This window comes from Rutilus rutilus (assembly GCF_951802725.1).
Source record: "Rutilus rutilus genome assembly, chromosome: 18".
NCBI lineage: Eukaryota > Metazoa > Chordata > Actinopteri > Cypriniformes > Leuciscidae > Rutilus > Rutilus rutilus.
In genome coordinates, this window is record NC_140231.1 from 32979178 (window position 1) to 32994262 (window position 15085).

Here is a 15085-nt window from a genome sequence, read left to right on the forward strand (position 1 = left end):
TAGTAAAATCAAATTGGTTCCACAAGATATACATATATATATATATCTGTCCGCATGTCATGTTCGGGCCTCCGTAAGTTTCATTCAAAACACGTCAAGTAACTTGACACTGTTGTAACTTTGACACTATCACTTGTCCTGTGTAGAACATCATAGACGAATCATTATTAAAGTTTAACGAACAGCCACTGATGATGATGGTGATGATGGTGATATATGTGCGTGTTCTGGATTGGTTTACAGATGTCTGGTGTGTTTTCACACACACACACACACACACACACACACACACACTCCTGTGGTGTGTGTCTTCAGTAACACTGAAAGTTTTCACTCAACCATCCTGAATAGCCACTGGTAAAGAAACGCGCTTCGAGATGGACGTCTAAATTCTGAATCTCGCAAAGAAACGTCATATTCATATTTCAACCCAAATTTAAAAAAGAAAAGCATTATTTTGCGTATATAGAAAATTATCTATTTTTTGTACCCGCAAGATTTGATCCTGAAATCATGACCATAATGATTTAATAAACAAACCATAATATTGGTTGTTTATTAAAAAAGTAGTGCAACATATACTTACAGAAAAAATATATAGTATACCTACATTTCAGTGATGACATTTTGAAGGAAAAATGTGCAAAAAAAAAAGGCATTTTCATATTCGTTCTGTTGGTTTTGAGTTGAATTATGATTTATGCGTTTCTTTGCAGTTTTCCTGAGATTCGTCTGTTCTTGAATGAATAACCTGTGCAGTATGAGCAATTCTCTTATAACAAATTAATAAGGCAGAAAGGAGTGAAATACTAACTATGTTTAATTTTGATGGTGATAAACAGCGTTTCGGCTTGTACAGATCTGCATTCTGGACTAATGTGAAGCAGAAGTGCCGTTTGTTTTACACACTAAAGTCTGACTAACAGCCACAACACAAGAGTTGCTGAAGGACCGCATGGCATTATGGGCTTTAGCTTGTGTTGTTTGTCCTTTGAGCTTTTCTGTTGATGTTCTTCTCAGCCGTATTATTGATAACATTACTAAGTTAGATGGTTTTATTTGAACTCTTCATTTCCAGTTTCTGTTGAATCTTTAAATGCTGTTGTTGTTCTTCTTTTTTCCAAAAGCAATTGTATGTAATACAATTTTAAAACCACAATACTTTTTTTTTTTTTTCTTTTTTTTCATGGTACTGTTTATTTTGCAACCATGAATAAAAATCCATCTTTAAAAACAGCCATGATTTGAAGGTTCATTTTTATGAATTGCAATACATTGCACATATATACAGTATGTGGGACGCCTCATACCAACAATTCCTTGCATTTTTTGCGTACTTGGCCAATAAATTTAATTCAATTCAATATTTGACCTTTCACAACTTTTAGTAGTTAACTGTTATAATAATATTTTATATAAGATAATGATGCTATTGAAGTTGTAATGCACGTTCATGTGCGACAGCTGTTGTAATGCTTATTTTGAGAATGTTATTAATTATATAATCTATAGTAAATTCAAATTGTTATGGAAGCTTGTTTCCACCACAGAATAAAATAAAAGTGTTAATTAAAGTCCTCCTGTGGTGAAAATCAAGCTTTTAATGTTGTTTATATGTCTATAGTGTTTTAAAAATGCAATAAGTCAATCGTTCAATCAATTCATTATTTTTTGGACCTCAAAAGGATAATTTTTATAAAATGTTCTTGAAAAAATTAATTTGGTGAAAGACAAGCTTTTAATGTTGTTTATGTGTCTATGTGGTGTTTTTAATGTGCTTTAAGACAAAGAATGTGTAAATTCATAAGTCGACAGCATTGCTGAGTATTTCCTCCTTAAAACTGCAGTGAACCAAAGACAGTCTCAAACACACGCTTTGAAATCGCTGGTGTTTCTGACGTCACAAACTACCTTGTAACCAATCAGATCAACGTGTGATCGTCAACCAGTGGATCTCTGAGCTGAGTGAGTGAGTGGAGGCGGGGCTCATTTGCATATTCATAGAACTGTGCATACTAAATGAGGCAAGGGTGTCGAGTTACATTCAAGATATTTTAAGGGATGAAGAATTAACGTTTTTAATACGTGGTTTTGATGATCAAAGATGAGTTTTAAGGGATGAAATGATCGACTACAGGGAGACTTTAACTTTTTATCTCACAATGAGTTTACATTTTGCAATTCTGACTTACTAAAAGAATAGGGTCTCCACCAACCGAGGACCCCTGAGAGGTGTAATACTGTAAAAGTGTAATACTGGAGAACCGCCAGCACTGCACATTATTGGCTTGTCCAAATACCCACACTTGTATTGTGCGCAAGACTGTCTCATGTCTTAAAAATGCCAAAGTGCAGTGCCCTTAATGCACACTAAACCCACACTATCTCCAATACCACTACAGAGCGGTATTCAAGACTAAGCGTATCCCATCATGTATGATGATCGGTGACTCATGTGCCCCAAAATCGTGAGATGTCGAGATAAACATTCCACTGTAATTTAAATTTATTAGATACATATAATTTGGTAGTTAAAAACATAAATTGTTGCACATTTTATTGGTGCAAAGATGAGTATGGTGTGTGTGTAGGCCTATTTTGTACAACATTTGCAACTGTTTTTATCACTTAATTAGAAGCACCACAATTTGTGTGTCTTCTGTTCGTTACATAGCGACTACTGAACAGACGTGTAGAAGTTTAGTTTAAAATGCAAAGTATTGAAAATTTTTATTTGCAAGACTATAAGTGTGTCCCATCGAGTAATCAAAAGTTCTACACACACTTGCAGTCTTTACGCCTACTTGGGAAATACGTCATGCAAGTACACAAGTGGTCAAGTGCAAAGACCGCAAGGTGTGTGTGTCTGGACAAGGCATTTGTATGTCTCCCTTATTTGACAGACACACCCACTTCAGGTCTTGCAGTCTCTCTCTACTAATGAGCTGATGAACTAATGAGTTAAACCAGGTGTGTTAGATGAGAGAGACATACAAAATGTGCAGTTTGAAAACCCCTGGCCTATCCTAACTTTAACTTTAAAGATTGACTTTGAGTTTCATTTATAGCAACAGTGAAAAATGGCGTCTATATCTTTGTCTGAGGGGGATTTATCTTGTCCGGTGTGCTGTGACATTTTTGTAAATCCTGTTCTTCTGTCGTGTAGCCACAGTGTTTGTTCAAGCTGTATTCAGAGGGTTTGGGAAAATCAAACATTTAAAGTATGTCCGGTTTGCCGAAGAACATCTTCAAATGATTGTCCTCTGGAAAATTTGGCTTTGAGGAACCTGTGTGAGAGTTTTCAACAGGAGAGAAGACAGAAATCTGGATCTGGAGTCTGTAGAGATCACAAAGAGGAGCTCAAACTCTTCTGTCTGGATGATCAACAGCCCGTGTGTTTGGTGTGTCGAGACTCCAGAAAACACGCCAACCACAGATTCTGTCCTGTAGATGAAGTTGCCGCGCATAATAAGGTCAGATGATGTTTAAAACCATTTAATAAAATCAAATCTCATTATTGACAGACATTTTCACAATGACATATTTTTATCTGTTAAATTATGAAACCAAAGATAATCTCAGATAAACCAAAGAGCAATTTAGAAACTCAAATCTGAATTTGCTACATTTGTCTAATTTTTTGGGGGGGAATTCAAGCCATAATCAAATTGTAAAACTGCTAATTTTATGCTAATGTTTACACTTTACATTGTATCTGTGACGTATAATTCTAAGTATACATACTCAGAATAAATAATGCGTCTGATATTAAGATATTTCCTGCGTCACCATTTGCCTACTTCTACTACACCCTAAAAGGTGTGTGTGTGAAGAACAAATACTTTTAAATGTGTAGCAGAAGAGTAAACTCAAGCTTTGGTTTTTCTGACGTCACAAACTACCTTGTAACCAATCAGATCAACGTGTGATAGTCAACCAGTGGATCTCTGAGCTGAGTGAGTGAGTGGAGGCGGGGCTCATTTGCATATTCATAGAACCGCAAATACTAAATGAGGCAAGGGTGTCGAGTTACATTCAAGCTAAAAAAGTAAAAGTATGATAGTAAGATATTTCATTTTGCTGGTCAAAGTTGAGTTTTTAGTGTTAAAATAATTTACTACAGGGGGACTTTAAATAAGAGGCAAAAACCTGGAAATTTAACAATGGACAGTTTGTTTTCTACTTCCAGAAGATTCTCAAACCTTTTCTGGAAAACTTACTGGATGACCTGGAAACATCTGAGAATCTTGAACTGAATCTGTTTGAAACTCTTGAAAGTGCTAAGGTTTGAAATAATGTGATTAATGTAATTCTGGAAGTGCTGATACTGATGTAGATCTAGTTTGGCCAATATTGTTGTCTCTAATTTCAGCGTCACACTCAGTGCATGGAGACTCTGATTAAAAAAGAGTTTGAAAAACTTCACCAGTTTCTACATCATGAAGAAGCGGCCAGAATAACAGCGCTGAGAGAGGAAGAGGAGAAGAGGAGTCAGATGATTAAGAAGAAGATTATAGAGACGAGCAAACAGATTTCATCTCTCAGAATCACAATCAGAGACATCGAGGAGCAGATGAAGGCTGAAGATGTTTCATTCCTGCAGGTGTCAATGAATCTTCATTATTCTCTAGTGATATGAATGTCCATTTCAGAGATTTAAACCAAATTAAGTTTTGCTGAGTAATTTTACTTTATTTTTCTTTACAGAACTTTAAGGCCACATTGCAAAGGTTTGTGTGTTTTTGTCTCTGTGCTTCTGAACTCAAATCATCACTCTTAGAAGAAGAGGTTCTATATGGAATCTTAAAGGGTTCCGTCAGACGCTTCTTATATAGAACCTTGTGGAGGTTTCCATTATTTTATGGATTTAGTTTGAATTAACCCATTCATACATTCATTCAAGTAATTACATTTTATGCATTTAACAGCTTGTAATCTTTATTACTAAAATTAAATATGAAAGTACAAATTTAAGACATTTCTCCTTCGAAACTTTTTGGCCTAAAGGGTTCTTACAATTGAGTCAAGAACCCTAGAGTTCTATATAGAACCACACTGAACCATCAGCATCTGACTCTTGAATGTTGTTTCAGAACCCAATATATTCCAGATCCAGACCCCAGTCCAAGTGTGACGATCACTTTCACAGATCACCTGACCAACCTGAAGCTCAATGTCTTACAGAAGATGCAGGACAATGTTGGTAAAAGTGAGAACGACAGACTCAGCAATGACTTCTGTGGTTATTTTGTCCTAATGTGTTTGTGTATCTGTTCTCTCTTCAGCTTCAGACTTCAACATGATTCCAAAATTTGGATGCTATCTGTCCAAAATAAGACCACTGCAAGAAATAAAATGTATGAAACCCTGGGGGATCAAGTTTGGAGTTGGAGATGGAATGAATAAAAATAAATTAAAAGAGCAAGGGTGAGGATGATTTTAAAAAGCTAAATAATAAAATTTGACACAGAGAAACAAAGTTTCAGACTTTCTATTAAAGGAGGGCTTTTTTTTTTCATTTACAAGTATGGATTTGATATTTACCTTTCAATAAAACAAAATTTACAACATCAGAGAAGGGTGAGTTTAGTAAAGTAGAGGACATTTTGTTGGGTTAAAGGAGGAATTGTCTCCATTTTTACTGACAACCAGCTATATATATCAAATCAACATTTTGAAGTAACCTCTCAGTAAAAGAATAGGTGATTAAGTGTTTCAGGAAAAGAAAAAAAAGCCACAAAGATCCACCTCGAAAAGAATGTATAAAGTCACTTACTGGGTAAATCTTAAACAATTTAGTAACGAGTGTCTTTGACCTTTGGAGCAACTGGGTGTAAGAGGTAAAAGCGTTATCCCTTACTGAGGTTTCAACATCTCCCAGAAAATAACACTGATAATCACCAGTGATAATACATTTAAGTTCTTAGTAAGTGTAATAAACTTATTTATACTCTAAATAAGAGGTCTACATTCATATTTTTAAAGAGGGAAGAGAAACTACAGGTCTAGATAAAGGATCAGAAAAACTGCTTTGGATTATTCTAACAATCCAGTGCACTTTAAAAAAAGATGGTTCTTTAAAGGTTCTCTACATGTAGTAACGGTTCTGTTTAGAACTGTATCGTCCTGAAGAACCCTTTAAGTGGTTCTATAGAGTTTAGGGTTCTTTATTTCCACCTTTTCAAATCTGTAACCGTCACAGTCACCTCATTACTGATGTTCTGGAGCTCAGCTATACATCTACTGACTGTCAACACTCTCAACAACAGGTAAATGATTTCTTAATGTCTATAAATTATAACTTTAAATATTGCAACTGGTTTCCTATCAATCATATCTTTTTCTCTTTTTAGTTTAACAGAACATGTAAGTGTGAGCAGCTCTGAGAATCATCTTTTCTCCACAAAGTAGCAGAAATATTGATTTTATTATCCAAATTGTTAATTTATTATTATTATTATTACTTTATGCGTAAACATACCCAGTCACAAAAACATTAAAGCTATCCCATGACTATATAAATTTTTCATTTTAACACATTTAAAGGGCTCACATACTGTTATTTTTTTGCTAGTTCTGGCCTTCATAAACATAATTGTTTTTACATAATCAAATGTACAGACAAACTTTAACTCTGAACTCAGTTGTGTATTTCAGATGCTGTCACATATCATAACTTCATCACTCAAATAATGATGGACGTAAAGACATAGAGGATTGTGAAGATATTTCACTGGAACTTGGTCTTCACTACATCTATATCATGTTTAATGTCAATTAGTAATGTTTTAAGCCAACAACTGTTGTTAGAGCACTAATTTTTGGTACAATTTGCCATGTTAATACATTTAAAAAAGTGCCTAATAGACACTTTGACCGATGACGCGGTCCGAATACGTCAAGGTCGGTCTCTTAGTCATTCTCAATCCGAGTGACCAGAGACTCTGGCGGTCTTCCACTATTCATAGAACCACGGTTACGACCAGTAACCAGCGTTCTATTTCACTGTTCCAGAACGCCAGAGACCGATGTAGGCAATATATGGCCTGTTGAACGATATGCCTCACCAATAGTGTCTGCTACCCAGTGAGTGAGCCTTTGCTTTGACAAGGGTGCACCTTTACATCAGGTGTAATACTGGAGGACCGCCAGCACTGCACATTATTGCCTTGTCCAAATACCTTCAATTGCAGTAATTTGGTAGTAAAAACATAAAGTGTTGCACATTTTATTGGTGCAAAGATGAGTATGGTGTGTGTAGGCCTATTTACATTTGCAACTGTTTTTATCACTTAATTAGAAGCACCACAATTTAAAATGTGTGTCTTCTGTTGCATAGCGACTACTGAACAGACATGTAGAAGTTTATTTTAAAATGCAAAGTATTGAAAATATAATAAATAAAAGCTGCATTTTTTATAAGTGTGTCCCGTCGAGTAATCAAAAGTTCTACACACACTTGCAGGTTTTACGCCTACTTGGGAAATACGTCATGCAAGTACACAAGTGGTCAAGTGCAAAGACCACAAGTGTGTGTATCTGGACAAGGCATTTGTATGTCTCCCTTATTTGACAGACACACCCACTTCAGGTCTTGCGGTCTCTCTCTACTGATGAGCTGATGAACTAATGAGTTAAACCAGGTGTGTTAGATGAGAGAGACATACAAAATGTGCAGTTTGAAAACCCCTGGCCTATCCTAACTTTAACTTTAAAGAGTTTAATTTCTAAGCAATATGAAAAATGTCATCTAGTTCTTTGTCTGAGGGGGATTTATCTTGTCCGGTGTGCTGTGACATTTTTGTAAACCCTGTTATTCTATCGTGTAGCCACAGTTATTGTTCAAGCTGTATTCAGAGGGTTTGGGAAAATCAAACACTTAAAGAATGTCCGGTTTGCCGAACAACATCTTCAAATGATCGTCCTCCAGTAAATTTGGCTTTGAGGAACCTGTGTGAGAGTTTTCAACAGGAGAGAAGACAGAAATCTGGATCTGGAGTCTGTAGAGATCATGAAGAGGAGCTCAAACTCTTCTGTCTGGATGATCAACAGCCCGTGTGTTTGGTGTGTCGAGACTCCAGAAAACACACCAACCACAGATTCAGTCCTGTAGATGAAGCTGTCGCGGATAATAAGGTCAGATACATGATGTTTAAAACATTTGATTAAATCAAATCTCAATATTGAAAGACATTCGCACAATGACAAACCGATACTGGTGTGGGTTTATTCACACAGAAACAATACAGATGTTTGTTTTTTTTAATCTGTTAAATTATGAAACCAAAGATAATCTCAGATAAACCAAAGAGCAGTTTAGAAACTCAAATCTGAATTTGCTAAATTTGTCTTTTAATACTTTTTTTATTGTAATTCAAGCCATAATCAGATTGTAAAACTGCTAATGTTATGCTCATGAATAAAATGTTTACATTTTACATTGTATCTGTGAAGTATAATTCTAAGTATACCTACTCAGAATAATTAAATAAATACGTCTGATATTAAGATATTTCCTGCGTCACCATTTGCCTACTTCTACTACACCCTAAGTACTTTGTGTGTGTGTGAAGAACAAATATTTTTAAATGTGTAGCAGAAGAGTAAACTCAAGCTTTGGTGTTTCTGACGTCACAAACTACCTTGTAACCAATCAGATCAATGTGTGATAGTCAACCAGTGGATCTCTGAGCTGAGTGAGTGGAGGTGGGGCTCATTTGCATATTCATATAACCGCAAATACTAAATGAGGCAAGGGTGTCGAGTTACATTTCAAGCTAAAAAAAAAAAGTTATATTTCATTTTGGTGGTCAAAGGTGAGTTTTAAAGGTCCCGTATTATGCCCCTTTTCACAAGATGTAAAATAAGTCTCTGATGTCCCCAGAGTGTGTATGTGACGTTTTAGCTCAAAACACCCAACAGATCATTTTTTACAGCATCTTTAAATTGTCATTTTTTTGGGGCTCAGAAAAACGCGCTGTTTTAGTGTGTGCCCTTTAAATGCAAATGAGCTGCTGCTGGACGACCCAGGGGGCGGAGCTTCATGAGCTTGCGCTCAGTCTGTCAGGACAATTTCATCTCACGGAATGATGATAATATCAGAAACTCTCAGTAACGGTGTACATTTCGAGTTGGACAATAATCCCTACAGAGTCAGAGTGCTGTATAGAGATGGAACAGGTATAGTTTAGTAGTTTAATTACGGTTATTATAACGTATTTGTCATCTGCTTGTATGTATCCATTATTAATAGCCTACAAGTCTGCTGTTTCGGACCAGGTCCGAATGATGATCAAACATATACTGATGAGTTTAATAAAGTTTATTGTACATCACACAAAAGATGAAGCGTCAGTTTTACTTCAAAAAATCACCGTAAGAGCTGAGTAAACACAGTAAGTTATAAGAAGTGCACAAGTTCATAAACGAATTTCGGTAGAGTTGAGGGAGCATTTTCTTTAAAAACAAAATAATTCCACCTCGTCTTCAGCGGCTGCCTCAGATTTCGGGAGTAAATAGAGAGAGCTATGTGGATTAATACATCCAGCCACACAACACCTACAACGCTTGGGAGACATTCTCCTCAGTGCAGCAATGGCGGATGTGTCCAACTCGCTGTGAACTCGATCAGGGCGGGTCTATGTTAGACCGGCAATGTCTGTCAACGCTCGTGGGCGGGGCCTGTTTTAGTGACGTTACTAAAACAGCATTCTGAAAACAGGTCGTTGGGAGACACTGCTGATGATTTATGGGAATTAATAAAAAAGGAGTGAGTGGATTTTTATCACTCTTGGGTGGTTGTGTACACACACTGCCAACACACATTTATGTCCAAACAGCATGCAAAAGTGAATTTTGCATAATACGGGAAGTTAAAATAATTGACTACTGGTGGACTTTAAATAAGAGGCAAAAACCTGGAAATTTAACACTGGACACTTTTTTTTTTTTCTACTTTCAGGAGATTCTCAAAGCTTTTCTGGGAGAATTGCTGGATGACCTGGAAACATCTGTGAATCGTGAACAGAATCTGTGTGAAACTGAAGAAGATATCAAGGTTTGAAATAAACAATGTGATTAAGGTAATTCTGGAAGTGTAGATACTGATGTAGATCTAGTTTGGCCGATATTGTGTTTCATTTCAGTTTCACACTCAGTGCATGGAGGCTCTGATTAAAGGTGAGTTTGAGGAACTTCACCAGTTTCTACATGATGAAGAAGCGGCCAGAATAACAGCGCTGAGAGAGGAAGAGGAGAAGAGGAGTCGGAAGATGAAGAAGAAGATTAAAAAGACGAGCAAACAGATTTCATCTCTCAGAATCACAATCAGAGACATCGAGGAGCAGATGAAGGCTGAAGATGTTTCATTCCTGCAGGTGTCAATTAATCTTCATTCTCCAATTATATGAATGTCAATTTCAGAGATTCAAACCAAATAAAGTTTTGCTGAGTAATTTACTTTATTTTTCTTTACAGAACTTTAAGGCCACATTGCAAAGGTTTGTGTGTTTTTATCAAATCATCACTCTTAGAAGAAGAGGTTCTATATGGAATCTTAAAGGGTTCCGTCAGACGCTTCTTCTATAGAACCTTGTAGAGGTTTCCATCATTTTATGGGTTTAGTTTGAATTAACCCATTAATTTGTTCAAGTAATTACATTTGATGAATTTAACAGCTTGTAAACTTTATTACTAAAAATCGACAACCAATTAAACATGAAAGTAAAAGGACATTTCTCCTTTGAAACTTTTTGGCATAACGGGTTCTTAAAATTGAGTCAAGAACCCTAGAGTTCTATATAGAACCACACTGAACCATCAGCATCTCTGACTCTTGACTGTTGTTTCAGAACCCAATATATTCCAGATCCAGACCTCAGTCCAAGTGTGACGATCACTTTCACAGATCACCTGACCAACCTGAAGCTCAATGTCTTACAGAAGATGCAGGACAATGTTGGTAAAACTGAAAATGACGCAGCAATGATTTCTGTGGTTATTTGTTTTAAAGGTGTGTATGAGTGTGTATCTGTTCTCTCTTCAGCTTCAGACTTCAACATGATTCCAAAATTTGGATGCTATCTGTCCAAAATGGGACCACTGCAATAAGTAAAATGTAGGAAACCCCGGGGGATCAAGTTTGAATTGGAAATGGAATGAATATAAATAAATGAATAAAAAAGAGGGTGAATGCATGGAAGAAAAAGCTAAATAATAAAATTTGACAGAGAAACAAAGTTTCAGACTTTCTATTATGTTTAAGCATTTGAAGCTCTGAAACTTTTTAACAAACTCTCATAGAAATTTATTAATGAGGGCTTACTTCTTTTTTTTTTTCTTTTTTTTTACAAGTATGGAAATAATATTTACCCTTCAATAAAAACAATTTACAACATCAGAGAAGGGTGAGTTTAAATTACCCTTAGAATAGCGGACATTTTGTTGGGTTAAAGGAGGAATTGTCTCCATTTTTACTGACAACCAGCTATATATATATCAAACCAACATTTTGAAGTAACTTCACAGTAAAAGAATAGGTGATTAAGTGTGTCAGGAAAAGAACAAAAGCCTCAAACTGAAATCATTTCTGTATAAAGTCACTTACTGGGTAAATCTTAAACATAATTTAGTAACGAGTGTCTTTGACCTTTGGAGCAACTGGGTGTAAGAGGTAAAAGCGTTATCCCTTACTGAGGTTTCAACATCTCCCAGAAAATAACACTGATAATCACCAATGATAATACATTTAAGTTCTTAGTAAGTGTAATAAACTTATTTACACTCTAAATAAGAGGTCTACATTCATATTTTTAAAGAGGGAAGAGAAACTACAGGTCTAGATAAAGGATCAGAGAAACTGCTTTGGATTATTCTAACAATCCAGTGCACTTTAAAAAAAGATGGTTCTTTAAAGGTTCTCTACATGTAGTAACGGTTCTATTTAGAACTGTATCGTCCTGAAGAACCCTTAATGTGGTTCTATAGAGTTTAGGGTTCTTTATTTCCACCTTTTCAAATCTGTAACCGTCACAGTCACCTCATTACTGATATTCTGGAGCTCAGCTATACATCTACTGACTGTCAACACTCTCAACAACAGGTAAATGATTTCTTAATGTCTATAAATTATAACTTTAAATATTGCAACTGGTTTCCTATCAATCATATCTTTTTCTCTTTTTAGTTTAACAGAACATGTACGTGTGAGCAGCTCTGTTCAGTTAAGAATCATCTTTTCTCCACAAAGTAGCAGAAATATTGAATTTATGCCCCATATTGTTTTTTTGTAAATTATTATTACTTTATGCGTAAACATATCCAGTCACCAAAAAAACATTAAAGCTATCCCATGACTTTATATCTTATATCTTTTTCTTTTGGAAGAAGATGCAGAGCGAAATGCTGAGAAAACAACATCAGTAAAGTCAGGATAGCTAGGTATCAGACAATCCTCAGGTCGAACAACCGGAAGACGCAAGAGGTTTGAAGGCCCCTGTGATGGAGAAGGTAGGTCCAAATTCACCATAGCAAGGGCCATCTTGATTGTGTCTTGCAATGAAAATGCCACTGAAGAACCAGCACCTTGAATACTTGAACCCTCATCACTATGAGAGTGCTGAGACTGAGCATGCACAGCAGAAGTCTCCAAGGGTGTATAACGGTCCTGCTCATCAGCGACTAATGAATCTGAGGCGGCTAGAGTTAATGTGTTCAGTTCATCCCTAGAACATTCAGCTGCTGCTTCGAACCTGGTCAACAAGGGGTTAAGCACAGATGCTCTCACTTCATTACTTGTGCTCTGAGTAGCAGAAGGAAACTACTTTGACAACAAAGCCTGAATGCCCTGCTCAGCATCAGATAGCTCAGCTACCCGGTGGGATAGTGTTGCATCCGGGGTCTGCTTCTTCCTTGGAGGCCCTTTAGTTTTGCTAGCTGAGCGCTTGCTACCAGTCTGAACTTTGGTTTTGACTGGCGCCAAAAACTTGATCTTCAGGTTAAAATTTTGCCAACCTTTGTTACCTAACCTCCAAAGACATCAAATTACATTCCGGGCAAGGGTCAGTTAAAGCCTCCCTGAGATGTTCTATGCCTAGACAGGCAGAAAAATTTTTACATGCACATTCATAAGGTCAATAGAACCTAAGAATGTGGAGCGTGAGGCAGCCATAACGCCTTTAACTTTAAGAAAACAACCCTGGTCAACCAATGGGTTAATATCAGCTATAAATATAGCACTCCAATGATATGTGTGTTAAGTGGTTGTCACAGTAACCACAATAACTAACACTGTACCAATGAGCGCAGCTGTAACACAAATTGAGTGCAATAGGTACAAGTATGCACACGCGGTGAAAAAGAGAACCCTGGTTAACCATCTTTCTTAAGTGTGTGGGTATAGCATTGCATATAACCGTTATTTGTAATTCTAACTCGAGTCCAGTAGAGCTGACTGACATGTAAACTGGCCAACCATCGATAAGAAGTCATTTTCAAACCAACCAATGAGATTAAATCGTTTGGATTTAATTATCTCGATTTCCTGAGTTCGTTGGTGTGTACTTGACTAGATCAATTCATTTGAAATTTGAAATAATTATCTTCACGAAAAAAGAAAACACCCTCAGTGATCACATCAACGACAAGATGCAGCTGCTGTCTGTGACTTACTGTATAACTTATTGGTTGCATTGTTATTTGGCTATAATACAGATCTCGTCATCTGTCAAAATAGCATATTTGTTACTGAACTGCCCTGTATTTAAGCAACAAATATAGATTTTTGTATTATTTAGTTTTATTAGTAATGTGTCTGATTTGCATTTTTGAGCATCTTAATGGCTGCTTCACATGTGGTTTAGTACATGGCAATAAAGCTCATTCTGATTCTGATTCTAATTCTGCAGTGCGCGTTCATGTGTTTTGAGGCATGGCTTTGGAGACCCTCTGAAGCGAGTGTGAGATCTCGTGCAGAGTTGCCAGATTGGGCGGTTTAACCTATTTTGCGGGCAAAAATGGTTTTGGGCGGGTGGATAAAAACTTACCCGCGGCAGCGCCAACACAGATTTGAATGTTGCGATATGATTTTGTGAAAGCAAGGTTTAATAGACAGACGAAATGGAAGAAGATCGCCTGGGTGCTTTTGAAGATGAATCACGCAGCTCTATAACGACACATTTCATCCTCTGTTGGAATGAAAGTGGCTAACTTCTGTCAACCCAGCCGGTTTCACAAAGCTATTTTAGACCAGATAGTGTTAGACAAGTCTAAAATTTGCTCATAGACTAGTCTAATGCAAGTTAGACTGTTTCACAAAAATAAAGACTGACTTAATTTAGACCTAAAAAATTAGACACCTTACCCCCAGGCTAACTCAGGTCTAAGACTCTATGTTACCTTGGCAACCAGCAGTAACAATCAGTTACATTACAAACTGCCAAAAGAAAAGGGAAAATGGCTCATAATTTAAACATTTCTTCTTGTTACTACATTCCCAAGTAAAATGTCCTTGTAACCATTACATAGTCAATGCGAGCAACGATCGACGCGCTCCCTTTCATACGCAAGCGTCACGGGCGATGCGTAAAATGCAATACACGTGACTGCTTAAACAGGGGGTAGTAGAGTCATAGTGGAGTCATAGCTCTGAATGCCCGTCTATTTCGCTTCAAACGCTCGCTTTATACGCGCGTCCTATTCGCCTTGGACGCGCGAATGGATTCAAAAGAATTTGACGCTCTATTCGCGTTTGGTGTGAACGCTGCATAATAACAGGCTGCGATCTCAAGATTGCAATGCTGGAATGTGTGTGTGTGTGTGTGTGTGTGTGTGTGTGTCAGAGAGAGAGAGAGATGCACGGGCGCGATCGAACAGTGAACATAAAAACATACTCCGTCATTTATACTCCTCCAACAAACACATATTTTCCGCTGGGGTAAACTGCACTGAGCGGTTGAATGCGCTTACTCGATCCGCCATGTTTTTTGTTTTGAAAAGTGTCTTATTTTACCCAGAATGCATTGCAGTGTAGTCCTACTTAAGATAGTCAGAGTCTTAAAGGTCCCGTTCTTCGTGATCCTATGTTTCA

The 15085-nt window shown here is 36.9% G+C and overlaps 2 protein-coding genes across 7 annotated transcripts in view; both read left to right on the forward strand.

Moving 5' to 3' along the window:
• Nucleotides 1-2995: 2995 nt before the first annotated feature.
• LOC311277881 (nuclear factor 7, brain-like) lies at nucleotides 2996-5813 on the forward strand. 4 transcript variants are annotated; one of them, XM_084388360.1, is made up of 6 exons: nucleotides 2996-3473; nucleotides 4190-4285; nucleotides 4373-4603; nucleotides 4708-4730; nucleotides 5094-5203; nucleotides 5286-5762. In XM_084388360.1, the coding sequence occupies exons 1-6, from the start codon at nucleotides 3081-3083 to the stop codon at nucleotides 5429-5431; spliced, it is 999 nt and encodes a 332-aa protein (XP_084244486.1). In that variant the 5' UTR covers nucleotides 2996-3080; the 3' UTR covers nucleotides 5432-5762. The 4 variants fall into 4 exon arrangements, with proteins under 4 accessions (XP_084244486.1, XP_084244487.1, XP_084244484.1 ...); XM_084388361.1 differs by having other exon boundaries at nucleotides 3025-3473; nucleotides 5094-5199; nucleotides 5286-5813; XM_084388358.1 differs by having other exon boundaries at nucleotides 3025-3473; nucleotides 5094-5209; nucleotides 5286-5491.
• Nucleotides 5814-7663: 1850 nt separating this feature from the next.
• The window catches only part of LOC311277882 (nuclear factor 7, brain-like), a 43800-nt gene continuing 36378 nt past the window's right edge, over nucleotides 7664-15085 (forward strand). The window contains exons 1-6 of one of the 3 annotated variants that reach the window (XM_084388362.1): nucleotides 7664-8136; nucleotides 9962-10057; nucleotides 10146-10376; nucleotides 10477-10499; nucleotides 10851-10960; nucleotides 11045-11395. In XM_084388362.1, coding sequence (XP_084244488.1) covers nucleotides 7744-8136; nucleotides 9962-10057; nucleotides 10146-10376; nucleotides 10477-10499; nucleotides 10851-10960; nucleotides 11045-11109 — 918 coding nt within the window. In that variant the 5' untranslated portion in view covers nucleotides 7664-7743 and the 3' untranslated portion in view covers nucleotides 11110-11395. Of the gene's footprint in view, nucleotides 8137-9961; nucleotides 10058-10145; nucleotides 10377-10476; nucleotides 10500-10850; nucleotides 10961-11044; nucleotides 11398-15085 lie in introns of those variants that run through there. The other 2 variants (XM_084388364.1, XM_084388363.1) reach the window with 2 other exon arrangements.

Excerpts from the sequence above, each read along its gene's own strand:
- LOC311277881 (XM_084388358.1), top strand. The coding sequence starts at position 3,081 with ATGGCGTCTATATCTTTGTCTGAGGGGGATTTATCTTGTCCGGTGTGC. Across the intron at positions 4,604-4,707 it reads AAGATGTTTCATTCCTGCAG|AACTTTAAGGCCACATTGCA; the intron begins GTGTCAATGAAT and ends TTTTCTTTACAG. Across the intron at positions 5,210-5,285 it reads GCAGGACAATGTTGGTAAAA|CTTCAGACTTCAACATGATT; the intron begins GTGAGAACGACA and ends TTCTCTCTTCAG.